The 18,068-nt window shown below is 39.2% G+C and overlaps 1 protein-coding gene across 1 annotated transcript; it reads left to right on the forward strand.

The window, feature by feature from the left end:
- The first annotated feature begins 13,068 nt into the window (after nt 1-13,068).
- On the forward strand, nt 13,069-16,103 carry LOC110937005 (protein LIFEGUARD 2). Its single transcript, XM_022179417.2, has 4 exons — nt 13,069-13,596; nt 13,682-13,795; nt 15,458-15,615; nt 15,702-16,103. Exons 1-4 carry the CDS (start codon nt 13,344-13,346, stop codon nt 15,906-15,908), a joined length of 732 nt encoding a protein of 243 aa, XP_022035109.1. The 5' UTR covers nt 13,069-13,343; the 3' UTR covers nt 15,909-16,103.
- The last annotated feature ends 1,965 nt before the right edge of the window (nt 16,104-18,068 follow it).

The following is an 18,068-nucleotide window of genomic DNA, read 5'->3' on the forward strand; positions in this document are numbered from 1 at the left end:
ATAACATCAACATCAATCGGGGCCCCGCCCTCATAGTCGTCCTCAGGCGGACCCTCCTCGAGCAGATCAATGTCGTCATCAGATACGACATCGAGTGGCGCATCCACCACGGGGAAAGCAGCAAGCGGAATGGGAGCAGGGATCACCGCAAGAGGTAAATCCCCAACAGGAATGCCATCAGCAGGCTCAACTCCGATGTCTGGCAGCGCGAAGGGCTGAAAATCGTCGTCATCTGTACTCGTGGTGTCTGAGGTGTATACGTCTCCCTCTGATGGTATCTCGTCATCTGACACAACTGCCATGGGGTCTACTGTGTCTGATACTCCTGTGTCTGAAGAAGAAACCATGGTATCTGTAACACAATCACATATATGCACAAATATCAACATGAAATCAAATAAACATGTAGGTCACCATAAAGCAAACGAGTAATTCTCCTAGTCTTCCTAGACTACTCTCCCAGCCTCTCAGACTGAATTCCCTAGTCTCTCAGACTAACTCCCTGGTCTCTAAGACCAACCTCCCAGTCTCTAAGACTAAACCTCCCCAATCTCTAATATTAAACCCTTCAGTCTCTAAGACTGAACCTCCCTCAGCCTCTAAGACTGAACCTCCTCAGTCTCTAAGACTGAAATATAATTTTTGAAAAAGTGTATTTGTGCCTTTTATTTGTAAAAATGTTTTGTATCCTGGATCTGGACGTTTAGTGTATGCAATGTAAAAATGTTTTCGTGACAGCCCTAGTGATCATAGTCTAGACTCGAGAAAGAATCCTAGTTCGCCATGATCGATGCTCTGATACCAAGCTGTCACACCCTGGCTTTTGCGGAAGCGTGGGTTTATTTGGTGTGACTTCTTAATACCATAGCAAAATCACAATAATGCTATATGAAAATAAAACCATGATAGTCATCCATTCATCAAGTTTTAAAAGTTATCACAACAACATTGTTTAAAAAGTCGACACTTAAAACAACTTACAACATGACATAATTTAAAATGTGTTCACATGACTGATGACACAACCAAAAGACATGAATAAAAAACACAGTTTAAGACTTGTAACCCGTCCAGGCAAGGGTCACATTTCCTAAACTCGGATGACATTATTATTCCTACGCAGCTTGACGAGATTGCATACCTTGCCAGATCCCCTAATTACCTGAAATACATGTAGTTTGAAAAATCAACAAAAAGTTGAGCGAGTTCATGTAAAAGTGAGTATGAATAACCTTTCATGTATAAATAAAGTTCCTGGTGTGTAGCAATAAGGAAAAAGAGATCACCAATGGGCTGCAAAGCCACTGGCAAGTGTGAGAAAGTACAGGGAAACTCAAACCTAGCAAATTTGTTACCGGGCTTCGGCTGGAAGACACAGTCACCTCTATGGGCCGCCCCGGCCTCACGGGTGTGGGCTCGCTACACCCAACTAGATCTATCACTCTTGTGTCCCTCGGTCCTAACAACGAGGATTAATGGCCTCAAGTGTTGTACCCACCCCTCACATGATCTAGAAGTATAAACCCTCCCAACGCTAACCATACCATGTAAATAAATGTTTGTAATAATTGTCGCTTCACCCCCGAAGTATAAAACTGAAAACAGTAAAGAGAAAAGGGGGACATGAACTCACAGAAGTGCGTATCCTGAAACGTCAATCTCCAACTCAATCTGCTGCGTGACGACCTACACGTACTAATGCCTATTAGACGGATGGCCGTGCCTTGGCTTAGGGTTTAACGTTTTTTGGAAAAATAGATAGGCAACTATTTCGTATACACACTTCTTATTTATTTTATAAATATATTCCTTCCCAAGGATGGGGGTTCTTATACATGTATACGTTATAATTCCGAAAAATATATTTTAAGTCCCACTTAGAAAATATATTTAATTTACTTGTCCAAAACATCTCAACTCCAAAATATATATATTTTTCCTAATAATATTATATTTTACTTTATAGATTTTTCCAAAATAGTATTTCATTTCACCAAAATATACGAATATGAGTATTTTTCTTAAATATACATAAGTTACGTTTTAAAGTTCGCGTTGTAATAACAATACTTGTGTAACTTAAATATTTATTTTGTGAGAGCGTTGGTATTATTTTGGAGTCGTAAATTCATGATATTTTCAAGTTATATTATTTTTACCCTAAAAATAATATATCTAGTGCACAGAATAACAAACAATCACACAAGCGTTTTATTATAAAATATATATATTCTAAATATATGTTCATCAAATTTTATTTACGAAAATCCACCTCTGATACTTGGTAATTCTTGAAATAAAAATCATGGCGAAGTTTATTTTGAAAATCAAGTTAAAAATATATTTGTAAACATTTGTTAGAAAAATATTTCTAAGTGTTGAAATTCTAGAAAAATTCCGCCAGAGTTTCCTTTGTAAATGGAGGTGTCCATGCTTTTCCGCATATCATTTTCTTTTGTAAAATCATTCAAACAATCATCAACCAACAATATATAATCTCTAATTACCAAACTTGCAAAAATAAGCATAAATCATAAACTTGTGAACTTGAAAGTTTATAAAAACAAGTAGTAACTTACTAGCAAAATTAGGAAGTCTTGTTACCTTTAAAAATGTGATTAGTTTCTTAAAAGCTTTATTTTTAAAGGATTTGAACATTTACAACTTCTAGTCATGATTTACAAAAATATTTCTTTGTGAAATTTTCTTGTTACACAAGTGTTTATACACTTGTTTACTTACTAAAAATGTGTTTAGTTCATACAAGATCCAAGTTTTAACAAAACAAATATTTTCACTTGGTACTTTCGAAAAACCACTTATAGATCTTTAGATCTACAAGTTTACAACTCATTTTTTCAAGAAATCACTTATTTATTCAAGTTCAAAGTTCATGTATGGATGGTTTCATCATCCTTCATATCTTTAACCTTCACATCTTGCTAGTTCATGTTCTTAAACATGATCTAGCAAGTCTAGGTGATGAACCATCTTACTTCTACTATCAAACAACATGTATTAAGCATAACAACACAAGATCAACATGATTTCAACATCATTTAACCATACATCTTCTCTAGTTAGTTTAAACTTCAAGACTTTGATGATGTTCTTTAGAGTTCTTAATATTTTATCATTCTTTCAACTATTAACCACTAAAAATAAGAACAAGATGAAGATTTAAAGCACTTACTACTAGCACAAGGCTAGGGGAGTTTCAAAGCGTAAAAGTGGTGGATAAAAGAAAACTAGAGCGGTCCTTGTGCTTCCGAGTGCACCAAGCTTAGTTGTTGGACCTCTTGCACCTTTGTATGTATGTAGGATGCTTGAATGAAAGCTTGATGGTGGTGGTATGGTGGTGATGGGTGGCGGCCGAAAGTAAGGAAGGAGAGAAGAAGAGAAGTGTTTGTTTGATGTTGAGTTTGATGAGAAAAGTGTTAAACACATGGTGCTTATTTATAAACCAACTTATCTTTTATCCAACATGTAGAATGCTCCTAAACCTCCAACATTTGCAGTTAAATAATCAAAAGAAATGTGAGTGTGTCCCACCCTCATGTAACCGTCGAGGTGGGGGGGGTATGGGGTTGGGATGCAATTGATCTAGTTACTTATTTAGTTAAGTTTCCAAGTGTTAAGTTAGTGTATTAGCGTGTGTTATATAATATAAGGTGTGTTAGGGTGTTCGGGGACCCTAACTAGCTCAGAAAAGTAAAAACAATGTGTTTGGCAATATTTTTATGTTCCGGGTAAAGTCCGGTTGTTCGGTTGGATGTTGATTCGTTAAAGTGCTAAATTAGTCTAAAAAGTGTCTTTTATATTATTTTTAGTGACACAATAAATTCCCAACACTTTGGAAAGTATCTAGGACTATTTTACCAAGTTTTTGCACTTTACTAGCATTGTTAGATGCTGAATTTTGGTATTTAGTGCCGAATTTTGCACTTAAGGTATGTTTTTGGGACTCCCGGCCACTATAACTATCACCTAGTGACACAGTTTTATGGTCCTCACTTCCCTACACTCCCTACTAGTGCAGTATTCTATCTCTGGCTCATACTGGCCTCAAAAATATTGTTTGTCTAGGTGCTGGCATTGTCAGCATGTTTTTATGGTTATCCGCTCACTGTGCTAACTGTGCTTTGTGCATCAAGTTTGTCACTAATGTTTGTGTATAATAAATGGAGTGACAGTATAAAATGTGATGCATATGTATGTATGTATCAGAAAACAGAAAGCAGTTTAATCATAATTGTAATCAAGCACAGTCATTAAGCATAAATTAATTATTAATTAATTGTACGGATACCTGGAATTGTGAGGGTTGTCACAGAAGCACTGCTCGTATATGATGTCAGAAGTACTGTCGGGGTCGATGAATAATCGCTCGGTGCAGTAATGAGCCAAGTGGCATATAATAACGACGGCGCGCCTGTCGCGCGGGCCGCCTCAGACTTTTGGAAACACGACTTGCTCGTCTTTCCAGTCATTATCTGGTCTTCTCGCCGCCTTGCGCGACCTTCCTTTGCCTCCGTTGATCATATGGGTTGAGGCTACATATATGGTCCTCTTCCCCGCGGAGGTGCCCTCGCCGTGGGGGGTGATGCTCTTGGTAGGTTTTTGTCCACCTGGCAACAGATGTTGCAGCTTCCCCTCATTTAGGGCTCGCTCAATCTCCAGCCGGAGACTGATGCAGTTGTTTGTTGCGTGGCCGAAGTCCTTGTGATAATCACAATAGAGTGTGAGATCCTGGTTTTTCTTGGACTTCATCGGCTGGGTTGGTCGCAGAAAATGCGCGTCCGTAAGGAGAACGTCGCTTGGCGACTGAGTAATCTCGGTCCAATTACGGTCCCGAGACTGTTTTTTCGACGCCCGGTTCTCACGCTGGGCGTTGATGGTTGCCCTTGCGTCGGGCTGGTTGTTGCGCAGGACGTACGGCTTGGGATCGCTACCGCGATTCCAAGTGTCCCGGTTGCGCTTATTGTTGCGCTTAGGCTCTTGGTGGGAGGGCTGGCCTTCCGCTCGGGGGGTGCCTTACCAACATGCGGTTTGAGGGACCGCTGAGTCTGAGCGTATGTCTTGACCGCAGCCATGACATCTTCCCATTTCTTTGGCAAGCCGTCCTTGCCGGAGATAGTCATCACCATCTGTTCGTCTCTAACGGCTACGATGAAGTGGTTACGTGCCATTTGGTCTGCCACGTCACCTATCTCCAGGCATTCTTTGTTGTATCGGACGACGAACGCTTCAAGTGATTCGTCGTCCCTGCGCCAGATGTTTATGACGTCCATGGAATCACGTTCATGGCGTCGCTGCTGGCTAAAATACGCGAGGAACTTGGCTTCCAAGTCCTCAAATGAGGCCAGTGATCCCACTGGCAAAGAATCGAACCAAGCCCTGGCCAGACCCGTAAGGGTCTGAGGGTAAAAATGACACCAGGTGGGCTCGTCCCAATTGCCGTTGCACCCTGCGTCGGTGAAGATATTTATGTGGTCGTCCGGATCGGACGAACCATTGTATTTCCCAATGTTCAATGGGAATTTTGTAGTGTTGACGTCGGCATGGGCGATTCTTGGGACGAACTTGGAGTTTTCGGCGCAGATTTTGGCTTGTAGGGTTGGCTCTCGGGGCGCTTTGCAGCGCGGAGGTATGTGTTGCGGGGATGAGTGGGAGGAACATAGTGGCGTCCTCCCGGTCTGCTGCTGGTAGCGTGAGACTCCCCGCGGTATGTATCGTCGTCCGGATCGATACGACCATATCCTTCGTGATGGGACTGCAGTCCCAACCGGCTATGGATGCCGGAGCCATGCCGGGCTGTGGACTGCCGCCTTTCCTCACCGTGAGGGCCTAGGCGGCTATGTATTGGGCCCCTACTGCGGGACCCGTATGAGGAATCGTCCTCATCAATTGTGCGGACGTCACAGTAAGAGGATCCGCGGTCCTCACGCCTACTTCAGGAGATTGGACGTGAGGGAGCTCTTGTCACACCCTGGCTTTGCGGAAGCGTGGGTTTATTTGGTGTGACTTCTTAATACCATAGCTTAATCACAACATAGCTATATGAAAGTAAAACCATGCAGATCATCCATTGGTTCATGGTTTAAAATAAAAGTACCACAACATAGTTTTAAAATGTCGACACATGCAACGGAATTACAACATAACAATATAAAAACATTGTTCAGAAGACATAACCACAAACATGAAACAGACGCAGTTTAAGAACTGTGACTCGTCCAGGTAAAAGCCACAACCCCTAAACTTGGATGACCCCATAACTCTTACGCAGCGTGAAAACGTAGCATACCATGCCAGATCCTTAATTCCCTGAAATACATGTAAGTTGGAAAAATCAACAAAAATGTTGAGCGAGTTCATGTGAAAGTGAGTATGTAAAACCTTTGTAATACATTTATAAGTATAAAAACCCTGGTATGTAGCAAATAAGGAAATAAAGAGATCACCAATGGTTTGCAAGGCCATTGATATGTGTGAAGTGCAGTAGGAAGACTCAAACCTAGCAGATTTTTGCGTCGGGTACCAAGTCACCCCGAGGTCCGTACTGTTGGGCCTAGGGCTGGGCTCGCTACACCCAGATAGATCTACCGCTAAAGACCCTCGGTCCTACAATGAGGATTAATGGCCTCCAGTTCCCGCCTACCCACTCACATGATCTAAGTAGTAACCCTCCTTACGCTAACCATACCATGTAAAAAGTATTCGTAATCATAGTAACATGTATTTCACCCCCAAAGTATAAAAACTGAAAACAGTTAAGAGAAAAGGGGGACATGAACTCACAGAAGTGCGTCTCGAAATAGTAATCTCCCAGTCAACCTGCTGAGTGACGACCTACACGTACTAACTTCTATTAGACGGACGGCCGTGCCTTGGCTTAAGGTTTAAGTTTTTGGGAAATAGTTAGACAACTATTTCGTATTTACACTTCTTAATTATTTATAAATTTTATTCCTTCCCAAGGATGGGGGCTTTAATACATGTGTGTTTGTATAATTCCAAGAATATATTATTAAGTCTCACTTAATAAAATATATTTTATTTTAGTTGTCTAGGATATTTTATCTCCAAAATATACATATTTTTCCCAAAATATTATATTTTGCTTCGTATAATTCCCAAAATAATACTTTATCAAAATACACACTTACGAGTATTTTTCGAAAATACATAAGTTACATTTTAAGGTTCGTGTGGTAATAATAATACCGGTGTAACTTAAATATCCATTGTGAGGGCGTTAGTATTATTTTGGAGTCGTTACTGTTCAGAGTATTCCAGTAATATTATTTTTACTCTAAAAATAATATTTATGTAGTTCACAAAAAAATCATAAAATTCTCACAAGTGTTACCATGAAAAATATATATTTAGCAAGTTTTATTTACGAAAATTCCACCTCCGACACTTGGAAATTTTGTAATAAAAATCATGGCGAATTTTTATTTGGGAAAACAAGTTAAAAATATATTCACAACACTTGTTACAAAAATATTTCCAAGCATTATATTTCTGGAAAAATTTCACCAGAGTTTCCTCTGTAACTGGAGGTGGCCACGCTTACTAGCGTATCATTTTCTTTTCAAAATTCAATCAACAATTTTCCCATCATCAACATACATCATTCAAACATTAAACTAGTCAAAACAAGTATAAATCGCAAACACATGAACTTGTAAGTTATGTGAAAATACGTAGTAATCTTCCAACATTTTTAGCAGATCTTTCTATCTTTAAAAATAAAATCGGTTTCTTGAAAACTTTATCTTCAAAGATCATGTAACTTTACAACTTTTCTTAGTAAAAAATTACGAAAATATTTCTTTGTTAAATCCTTTCGTTACACAAGTGTCTACACACTTGTTTGTTCACCAAAACACTTTTGTTTCAAGAAAGATCCGGATTTGAAACATGATTTGCATCTTACACTTGGTTCTTTGGAAATACCACTTGTAGATCTTTAGATCTATGGGTTTAGAATTCCATTTTACAAGAAAAACTATTTTTACACAAGTTCATGTTTATGTATGAAAGGGTTCGTCATCTTGTATCTTTCCTACTTAACATATTGCTAGTTCATGTTCTATGAACATGATCTAGCGTGGTTAGATGACGATCCGTTCCACTACTAGCAACCAACAACATAAAATAACCATAACTAAACAAGATTCATGAGTTTTACACCATTATTTACTCTTTAACCATCAAGTTTATCATTCTTACAAGACTTTTAGCTTTGATCTTTAGTGTTCTCGATTTTTACCCGTTAAATCTCTTATTAACCACCTTAGACAAGATCAAGAGGGTGTTTAGAATCACTTACAACTAGCTCAAGGCTAGGGAAGAATCAAAGCGAAAACAAGGTGGTTAATAGCGATGTAGAGAGGTCCTTGTGATTCCGAAAGCACCGAGCCTCCTTGTACAAACTCTAGCACACTTGTATGTATGTGGTTTAGCAAGATTGAAATTTGAAAGTGATGGTGGGTGTGTGGGAGCTCTCGACCGACTTCAAGAGGAGAGGGAGAGAGAGTGCAATTTTCTTAAGTGTTGGTGTGAAGGAATGAATGATCTTATGGTCTTATTTATAGACCATTTAACTTAATTGTCTAATATATAATGTGTAGCACTAGTTTGATTAGTTAGAACTTTAAGTTAGGTATTTAGTGTGTTATGAATTATAAAGGGTGTTAGGGTATTCAGGGACCCTAACTGACTCAGAAAAGGAAAAACAATGTCATTGTCAATATGTTTATGTTCCGGGTAAAGTCCGGTTGTTCGGTTGGATACTGATCCGTTAAAGTGCTTAATAAGCATTTAAAGTGTCTGTAATATTATTTTTAGTGACACAATGGATTCCCGACACTTTGGAAAGTGTCTAGTATTATTTTCCCATGTTTTTGCATTTTACTAGTTAGCTTAAATGCTGAATTTTGTATTAAAGTGCAGGATTTTGCAGTTAGAGCATGTTTTAGGCACATCCGGTCACTATAACTATCACCTAGTGACGCAGTTCTACAATCCTCACCTCCCTACACTCCCTACTAGTGTAGTAAACTATTCCCGGCTCATACTGGCCTTAGAGACAGTGTCTGTCTGGTGCTGGCTATGTCAGCACGTTTACTGGGTTATCCGTTCATTGTGTTACTGTGCTATTGTGCATCAAGTTTGCCACCATAGTTCGTATGTAAATAACGGACTGACAGTTAATAAAGTATGATGCATGTATATGTATGTATCAGAATTCAAGTAGCAGTTTAACCACAATTATAAGCAAGCACAGTAATTAAGCATTAATTAAATAGTAATTAATTCGTACGGATACCTGATTTGGTGAGGGTTGTCACAGCTCTGCCGTCGTAGTGTAAAGTACGACCCGCGTGTGTATATGGTGCCGGGGTAGGCCCGACCGGTATTTGCGCTTCTGCGCAAGCTCTGTTATATTCTGCGGCCAACAGGGTTGCCTGCTGGTCGTACCAGGCATGAGGATTCGTGTCTGGAGGGATCACAGATGCGTACTGTGAAAGATCGTGTCCAAACGTAAGGGATGCGCCCCCTTGCGTTGATGTGCCAATGTGGCCAGGATTTAGGGTTGGAGGAGTAGTCCCCACAGGCCCTGGGTTTGCGGGGTTTAGGTTATCCCCGGTGGTGTTGTTTAGACGATCAGACATGATCTTTCGAGAGGGAGAGGGATGGTTGAAAAAGTGCTAAGAGTAGCGGTGGGCGCCAATGATGAAACAATGGTTAACCGGGCAGGGTTAACTCACTGGTCTCGTCAAGAAGGGTTAATCCCTTCCTCTCGAAGATCGCTGGCTGGATCGTCCGCTGGTTGATCTCCTGCACAAGGAAACAAGTCGTGACTCATAACAAGGAGGATGGGGTGGGGGGTGCTCCTTGTTACCACTCTCCGGTGTGAGAATCAGTAATTTGCTTGGGAAGCAAAGTGTGATAGTAGTAGTAGTGAGAGAGTTGTGAAGAGATACCTCAAACCTGGTTTGGGGTTGATATTTATAGCCGAGGAGTGAAGGAGGAGTTGAAGGGACGGACTGACGACGTGCTGCCCCTTTGCAGGTGTGTCAGGCTAGTCGGTTGTGGAGGTGAAGCCACGTCCTACTGCAGTGTCAGTCCGTTGCTTACGTATGGCATGACAGGCGACTGCCAGGGGTGCCACTTGCTCTGTGGTGTCAGTCTCACTTGCCTAGTGGGCAGGATGCGGTGCGGGCCGCATCGCTGCCTGCGGTAACCTTTGATGATCCCGCGCTCTATGCTCTGACAAAGACATATGCGGGATGCGGTGCCAAGCCGCATCGCCGTCTGTGGTGACTGTTGCTGTTGCCCATATCCCTTGTCGTGACGAAAATGTCCATATGATGCGGTGCCAGCCGCATCGCTATGCACATCTGTTTTCCTACACAATGTAAGGCTTCTTCTCATCATTGGACCGACTGGATTCGAAGGATGCGTTCGTGCATAGCCGCACGGACGCAGAGAACTTCCTTGCTGGTGGGGGTGTTTTGATACGGGTAATGATCACTCGCGGTCAACTGATGCTAGATTTAGGACTTCAGATTGTTTTTCAATAAAATACAAATGAAAATCATCAAAATAATATATTTGAATTGGAAAGGGTTTGGGTTATGTATCTAACGAGAGAAGATTCCACATGAATAATGAATTGAAATGGATTATACCACTACACGTACTACCATATGTAGATGTGACATTATACGATGTTCCAAAAAAAGAATATGCTTTTCAAAATCATGGTATCGGGTTGCAACACCTTGTGGGGTTTCCCAATCAATCGACTTTCAAAACGACAACCTTTTTCTTAGACATGGTGTGTGTATGCACATGTCAATTGGCTTAGATTTGATGTTTTTAAATATTTTCTAGATATTAAATGAGTGGATTTGATGACTTAGATGATGGGTCTCAACTCTCAGGTAGGTATATTTTTAAAACAAAATGAAAAGTTTTAAACAATTATAATGTCATATTTATTTTTAATAACTATTATTATGAATTCGTTATATATCTCATATAAAAGAGAGATTTGGGAAAAAATTCTACATTTGTCTAAATAATCCGAATTTTTGTTTAGAAATGGTTCGATACTAAACCGGACTACTGACCAAAAAATGGCTTGTTTGTTTTGTATTGAATTTACAAATTGAAAACATTGTTTCATGTTTGGAAATTAGAGAAAGTGATTGGATTGAGGTCATGATCAAACCAAAAGCTAATTTCTAATAAGCTTCTATCGTATATCATTTTTTAAATAGTTAGTATCCAAGAGTGAACCAAACATAATCCGCTCGGGTTCAACTTTCCCCTCTCCGGTTCAGTTTTATCAACATGATTTTGAACGCTATTGTTCCACCTCTCAAGTGTTAAGAGAGGAGCTCAAGAAGTGATAACTAAACAATTTACATGAGTGCATGTTTGGGCATCTGAAAGTCTATAAATAGTGGCATGTTTTCTAACAAATCAATCCCAGTATAAAGACTAATCGAAGACATCAAGACCGTCACTTTCTTTTGGGTGAAAAGTAAATCAAATGTTAACGCATTAGCGTGAAACAATTGGTGTAATTTCCGTTTTCAGCCTAAAAAATGACTCACATACGTGTTTGGTTTGCCTGCTTGTTCCTAAGATCAAACGTAGTGGGGCGGTATGGATGGGCATAGCGCCCCATCGCGCTGCCGAACACCACCACAAAGGGCGGTATGAAGGAGAAAATGGGGTGGGGCGCGACCTCCATAGCGGCGCCATTCGTTTGATTTTTTTTTTCTGGTTTTCCCCTCCATTGCTCTGTTTCTCTTTTGTTCTTTTGTTGCAGGTATAGAAGAAAGAAGAAGGAAGAACCTTGGAAACCACTGGAAAAAAATAGGTTTTTAGTTTGTATTGAGTTTGTATTGGGCTGGGCTCAAAAGGTTTTACGGTTTTATTGAGCCAAGAAGCCCGGTTATTATAATTTGAGTTAATGTAAAGTTTCTTTATTTATTTTATTTTAACGCTTTTTTTATTTTATTGTAATGTTTTTTTTTTATTTAATGAAATGGTTTTTAATTTTATAAAGTTAGAAATTAATTAAAAAACAAAAATTAATTAATTGAGTAATGATGAGGTAGAGACTTTATAACTACGGGCTCTAGTGACATAACGCCCCATAAAGCCCCTGTGTGACGTGGCACGACACGTGTCGCATAACGCCCCACAAGGGGCTTTATGACTACAGATGGCCTAATAACATGCTATAGCTTGCTGCCTTTTTCAATTTTATAAAACACTAGGTTAGAAACCTATGTATTACACATGTTGAATAAAGAAAAAAATTTATATCCTTATTAACTAATGAAAATTTAGAAATCACAAAATGATATTTTGAAATAAAATATATATTTTTTAATTAAAGTTTAAAGTTAAAAAATATCATACAAAAAAATATCACTTATATATTTATGACTTGTAACACAATTAGTTATAGGCATAGCTTCGTCATTAAGAAAACTAAGAAAACTACTAAACAATTTAGAGAATTATATATCTTTTAACATGTGGATGTTCATATTTTAAGTGTTCATATGCTTCACTTATATTGAACTTTACCAAACATATTCTTTTAGACCGAGGGGTATGGGGCTCGTCTCCGGTCCGGCGCCCTCAAAGTGGGTCGTCCCACATCGCCCCCTAGGGCACGTCGCGGCACCTCCATCCTCCTCTGGACGTTAGAGACGGACCAAAATTGTGGGCCCCCTTCATTTATGTCTCTATCTCATTTGAATATTATATTGATTTTTTTTATTAAAGTGGGTAGTCCCCACACCGTTGGGTAGTCTCTAAGAGGATGTTCCTCCTCCCGTGATGACGTGGCGCCTACGTAACGGGTAGTCTCCAAAATACTATCCATCCCATACCATGGTCTTACATTAACATAGCATCCAAGGAACCCATGGCATTATAGCCTAGTGGTACTGGGGGTGAGATAAGGTTTATGACCATTACGTTATGAGTTTGATTCCCACAAAGGGGGTTTTCCCAGATTTATTGGGTTTCCTCCTGAATTGGTGTTTAGGTATTATTGCCTCGTGGAGATGGATATGATCGGGTGGTTCTGGTGGCACAATGATACTCAAGTGGTCCGCCATGATCCAAATTTGCCGTTCAAAAAAAACATAGCATCCAAGGCGGCTAAACCAGGCGGCCAAGAAACTTCCAGCGTCAACTCCCATACCAACTCATCTTCCCCTTATATACCTACCACTTCCAAGCCCTAATTTTCCAACTTTCAATCAAATCATCTCAATCCCGTACATACTTTCACCATGTGGAACCGAACCTTCTCGAAGGATGACTTGGAGTCAGGAACAACCGAACCACTATACCCAACCATGATGGAGTCACCTGATCTCCGGTGGTCATTCATCCGCAAGATTTACTCAATCGTCGCTATACAGTTACTCCTCACCGTCGTTGTCGGTGCTATTGTCGTCTCGTATCATCCGATTGTCACTTACTTAACAACTACTCGTGGCGGATTCGCTCTTTATATTCTTATTATCATTACTCCCTTCATCAGTATGTCTGTTTATTACAAGTTTCAATGTTATTTGTGGTTGAGATGTTTTGAGTGTGCTTATGAGATCTGTGTTGTGTTGTGCAGCGCTTTGTCCATTGTCGTGTTATTATCAGCGGCATCCGGTTAATTATGTGTTGCTTGCGGTTTTTACTGTTTCTCTGGCTTTTGCTGTTGGGTTGACTTGTGCCTTTACTAGTGGTAAGTTGGAGATTAACGGCTGCTTAATTTGTTTTATGAGTTTTTTATGTTTTTAGTATGGTAAAATTGTATCTAATGGGTTTAAATGTTTCATTTTTGTCAATCTTTTAAAAACCGGTTCAAACCTGCCAGTTGAACCGGTTAAACTGCTGCCCGATACACCCTGTTGAACCGCCTGATACACCTGGTTAAACCGTTTCTAAGCCAAATCTGGTACGCTATAAAAACCGTTGTTCTGGCCACATACTTCTAGATGATCCTGATTTTTAGATTTTTTTTTTTTTGCATTTACTGTAGTTACTGATGACACGGGTTTCTACTTTAAATTACAGTTTAGGCTTGTGGCCTCGCGGTTTCAGGGTGGGTAGGAAAGGTGTTCCTTTTGTGTGGTTAAGGGTTTAAGTTTATAGTGCACAAACCCGTAGCTTTATGAGTAGGATTAGAGGGCGTGTGCTACTTTTAGGCTTAGAAAGATCAGATTTCTTATGACCTATGGTGTTTTAGTGGTCATTGGAGAATGGATTTAGCCATGGGATTACATTGATCAATGTATGGAGTTATGTAGTTAATATCCCGATATACTGTTGATATATCGGTTATCGGTCCCCTGCCAAGATATCGGTGCAAAATATCGGTCAGAATATCGATACCGATATTGACCGATATTTGACCAATATTGGATCCATACATCTCCGATTTTCCCGATATCAATACCTTTCTTCTTATTGCTGGTATTAGTGTTTTAAGTCTTAATTGAAAGTTGTTAGTGTTATATGTTAGTGTTTTAGGTCTTAGTCAGTTCCTACTTGCTACAATTGTTAGTGTTTTGCAAGTTGCAAGAGGTTATTTTGTTAATGGTATGGAGAGTATACTGAATTGTTAGTGTTAAATTGCTATATATATAAATTCAGCATGATATTAAAATTACCGATATCCCACCATGATAACCGATTGATATTTTACCGAATTAACTAGAGTAATAGGAAATACAACGTTCAGAGTTTCACTGGTCTTTATTACACCGAATGGTGGTGCAACAAGATAGGACTTTAGTTATTGGTTGCTTAATTTTGTTGCAGTTGTGAAAGTTACAACAATGAGATACTACTAAATGCTAAGATCTTTTTTTTTCATTGGTGTATTTTGGGAGGCAAGCTTATTGTTTTTTATTCTTTGTTATGAAGAGTTGAACAAACAGTTTAAATAGGGAAATAGTCGGTATTTCTAGTATGGTTTAGTGTATTTTTAGAGATATAAGTTGCATAAGCAGCAGCCAACAAGGTGTATGTATCCCTATATGCTTCTTGTTGATGATATCACAATATTTTTCATGATCTACAGCCTTTTTTTTCAATTCTATATGCACCAACGGTTTATAGAAAAGTAACCATTACCTCTTGTAGTCATTAGATAGGGTGTTGATGGAGATACTCGTAAAGGATTAAACTATCGACAAGTTTCATCAAAGGTTCTATGTTCCAAACTGGCCGCCATTCTTTGCGTTTGTGAATAATGACAACCAACTTGCGGCATATTATCTTATATGCAACTGTTTAAATTGTTTATCAGCAATTTTTGCCATTTTTGCAATTAAGCTAATGCTGCTTTTTGAACACAATTACTTCCGAAACAAATTTCTCAATCGTGTAAAAACTATTGCAGGGAAGGTCATATTGGAAGCTGTTATACTAACAGCAGCGGTGGTTGTGAGTCTCACTTTGTTCACATTTTGGGCTGCAAGACAAGGTTACGACTTCAATTTCTTGGGTCCTTTCTTGTTCGGTGCTCTCATAGTGCTCATCGTCTTCTCCTTCATTCAGGTCTGTTAACCTCGCCTGTACATGTTTCTCAAAATAAATATTTTGGGTTCTAAACTTGTAATTAATTTTCTTAAATACCTCTGCAGATATTTTTTCCATTGGGAAAGATTTCAGTGATGATATATGCTGGTCTTTCTGCTATAGTCTTCTGTGGCTACATTGTGTACGACACTGATAATCTGATCAAGCGATACACATATGACGAGTACATTTGGGCTGCTGTGGCGCTATATCTCGATATCATTAATCTTTTCCTTTCATTGCTTAACATATTGAGAGTCCTCGACAGATAGACTGATGACTGCTGTTGTGATTTGTTCATATGTACGCAAATCGTAATTTTAAGAGAGAATGTGGTGTGAAAATGTTGAATTGATTTGTGTTAGATGATTGTTACTTGTAGCATCGTCTTTTGTAAGCTGTCTTATTCTGTACTATTGTTTATTGATTTGTGTACTTTAGCTATAAATAAAGCCTTTTTCTTGTCACCTGGGAATTTATCCATGCGGCCCTTTGCGGGAACACCACCTCATCCCCTGAGTGAGAGCCACAAAATTAATTCGCAAAAAGGAGTCAAAGTGCCAAACTGCCAATGTGTTCCAGCCTCCAGGTTCCAAGCGACTGGAACTGATTTCAAACTGATTTCACAAAATTGAATCAGAGTACTGCAAATTACAAAACTTATTTCGAATCAGAAACTGATTTCAAACTAATTTCACAAAGTTGAAGTTGCCAGTGTGTTCGATTTCAGACTTTCAGTTCATATAAAAAGAGTAAAAAAGCGACTGTTGTTACCTGCCATGATTATTGTTGCGGATTGAAATTGGGATGCCATGATTATCGTTCATCGTTGCGTGTTTACATAGCCATCGTCAGGACGTCAACGATCTTCTTGCCCTATCATCGAGACTCTTTCCATTCCACGTGCTTTGGGGTTTCACGTTCTGGCCTGCCTTCTATCACTTATAAGATAGATATTATGTACAAAATGGGCCTAGTATAAGGAAACCTATTAGAAAAATGGTGGCCCTTTAAATCTGGTGGCCCTAGGCCTGGGCCTAGGGTTGTAAGCCCATAGGGCCGGCACTGATGCCTTCAAGATCGTTTCCATCCAGATTGCCCACTAAGTGTAATTCGATTCAGTCAACTTTGGGCATTGAAGGGATATATTTCCTTGCTCGCGAATTGACATTGACGTGCTTTCCTTGTCGTCTCCTCATCCTGGCATACTTCCTTTCTGATTTGCTTTCTTAGACTTTTTCTTTCATATCTTTCTTGCTTTAGTTCATTCTTTCTTGCTTAGCCACACAGGTCTTTCTTTCTTGTTTTGCCATACATGTCTTGTCACCACGAAGGTTCTTGCACTACGAAGGATTTTCCACCACGAAGGTCTTGCACCACGAAGGTTTTCTACCACGAAGGATTTGTACCACACAGGATTTCTCGAATTTCTAACTTGCTATTTGAGATTCATTTTGAATTGCATTATTTTCTAAAACATACTTTCTGTTCTTTTAAAAAATAGATTTCATTTGAGATTTGAATTTCAAAACAAGAGTTCAAACAAACGAAATATTTTGTTGCAATCAATCAATTTGCAATTAAATTTTGAAAAGAATACAAAACCTAAAAAAAATTCGAGAGAACCTGGTTGGTTATGATGATTTAATCGACTTCTTCTTCCCAGATTTGAAACATGCGATCTGATACCATTGTTGGTCAGAATCCTTACGAACACGAACACAATGATAAACTACAAACAATCGAACGAATAACTATATTGAATGTGAAGTATAAGTGATTCTGATGATTACAATTGAAACATACAAACCCTATTTATACCAAACGAACATGTGCGATTGTAGAGACGTCTCTTCACAAACGGTTGTGACTCTTGAACTTGTGGATGTCATTGATCTTGAAGAGGTGTGTCTCCTGTGGTGTTGCTTGAAGTCATCGATCCATCCAACAAATGCATCTCCAGGGCAGGGGCAGATTTACATTCAAACATCGGGTTCCCATGAACCTATTCGGTTTGTATTTTTTTAGTGAAAAACATATAAGAAAATATGGTGGGAACCCATAAATAAATTGTAGGTGAGCCCATAGCATGAAAATGTCTGATGTTACACTGGTAAAGCGCGTTATTTCAAACCTTAACACCCCAGTTCGATTCCCGCATTAGATCGTTTTTATTTTGTATTTTTTCAGCGAACAGGCACCTCAGTTCCACCACTTCTAATCTAAGTAATCTCCCTCAATATCTAAAATTGTCTTGTAATTTGCTGATGTATATCTAAACCCAAGCATCAGACAACTAGTAAATATCTGAAGCTAAAGCAAAGTCACCATTTTGCCTAATATTCCCTCAATCTCTAAAGTTGTCTCGGTGTTTGAAGTTGCCATGTCTGTGTGTTCATATTATTATGTATCATTACAAGTAAAAGATTATC

This window comes from Helianthus annuus, chromosome 4 (assembly GCF_002127325.2).
Source record: "Helianthus annuus cultivar XRQ/B chromosome 4, HanXRQr2.0-SUNRISE, whole genome shotgun sequence".
Lineage (NCBI taxonomy): Eukaryota > Viridiplantae > Streptophyta > Magnoliopsida > Asterales > Asteraceae > Helianthus > Helianthus annuus.

Coding starts and splice junctions, on each gene's coding strand:
- LOC110937005 (XM_022179417.2), top strand. CDS start 13,344: ATGTGGAACCGAACCTTCTCGAAGGATGACTTGGAGTCAGGAACAACC. Junction 13,597..13,681: donor TATCATTACTCCCTTCATCA/GTATGTCTGTTT, acceptor TGTGTTGTGCAG/CGCTTTGTCCATTGTCGTGT. Junction 13,796..15,457: donor GACTTGTGCCTTTACTAGTG/GTAAGTTGGAGA, acceptor AAACTATTGCAG/GGAAGGTCATATTGGAAGCT.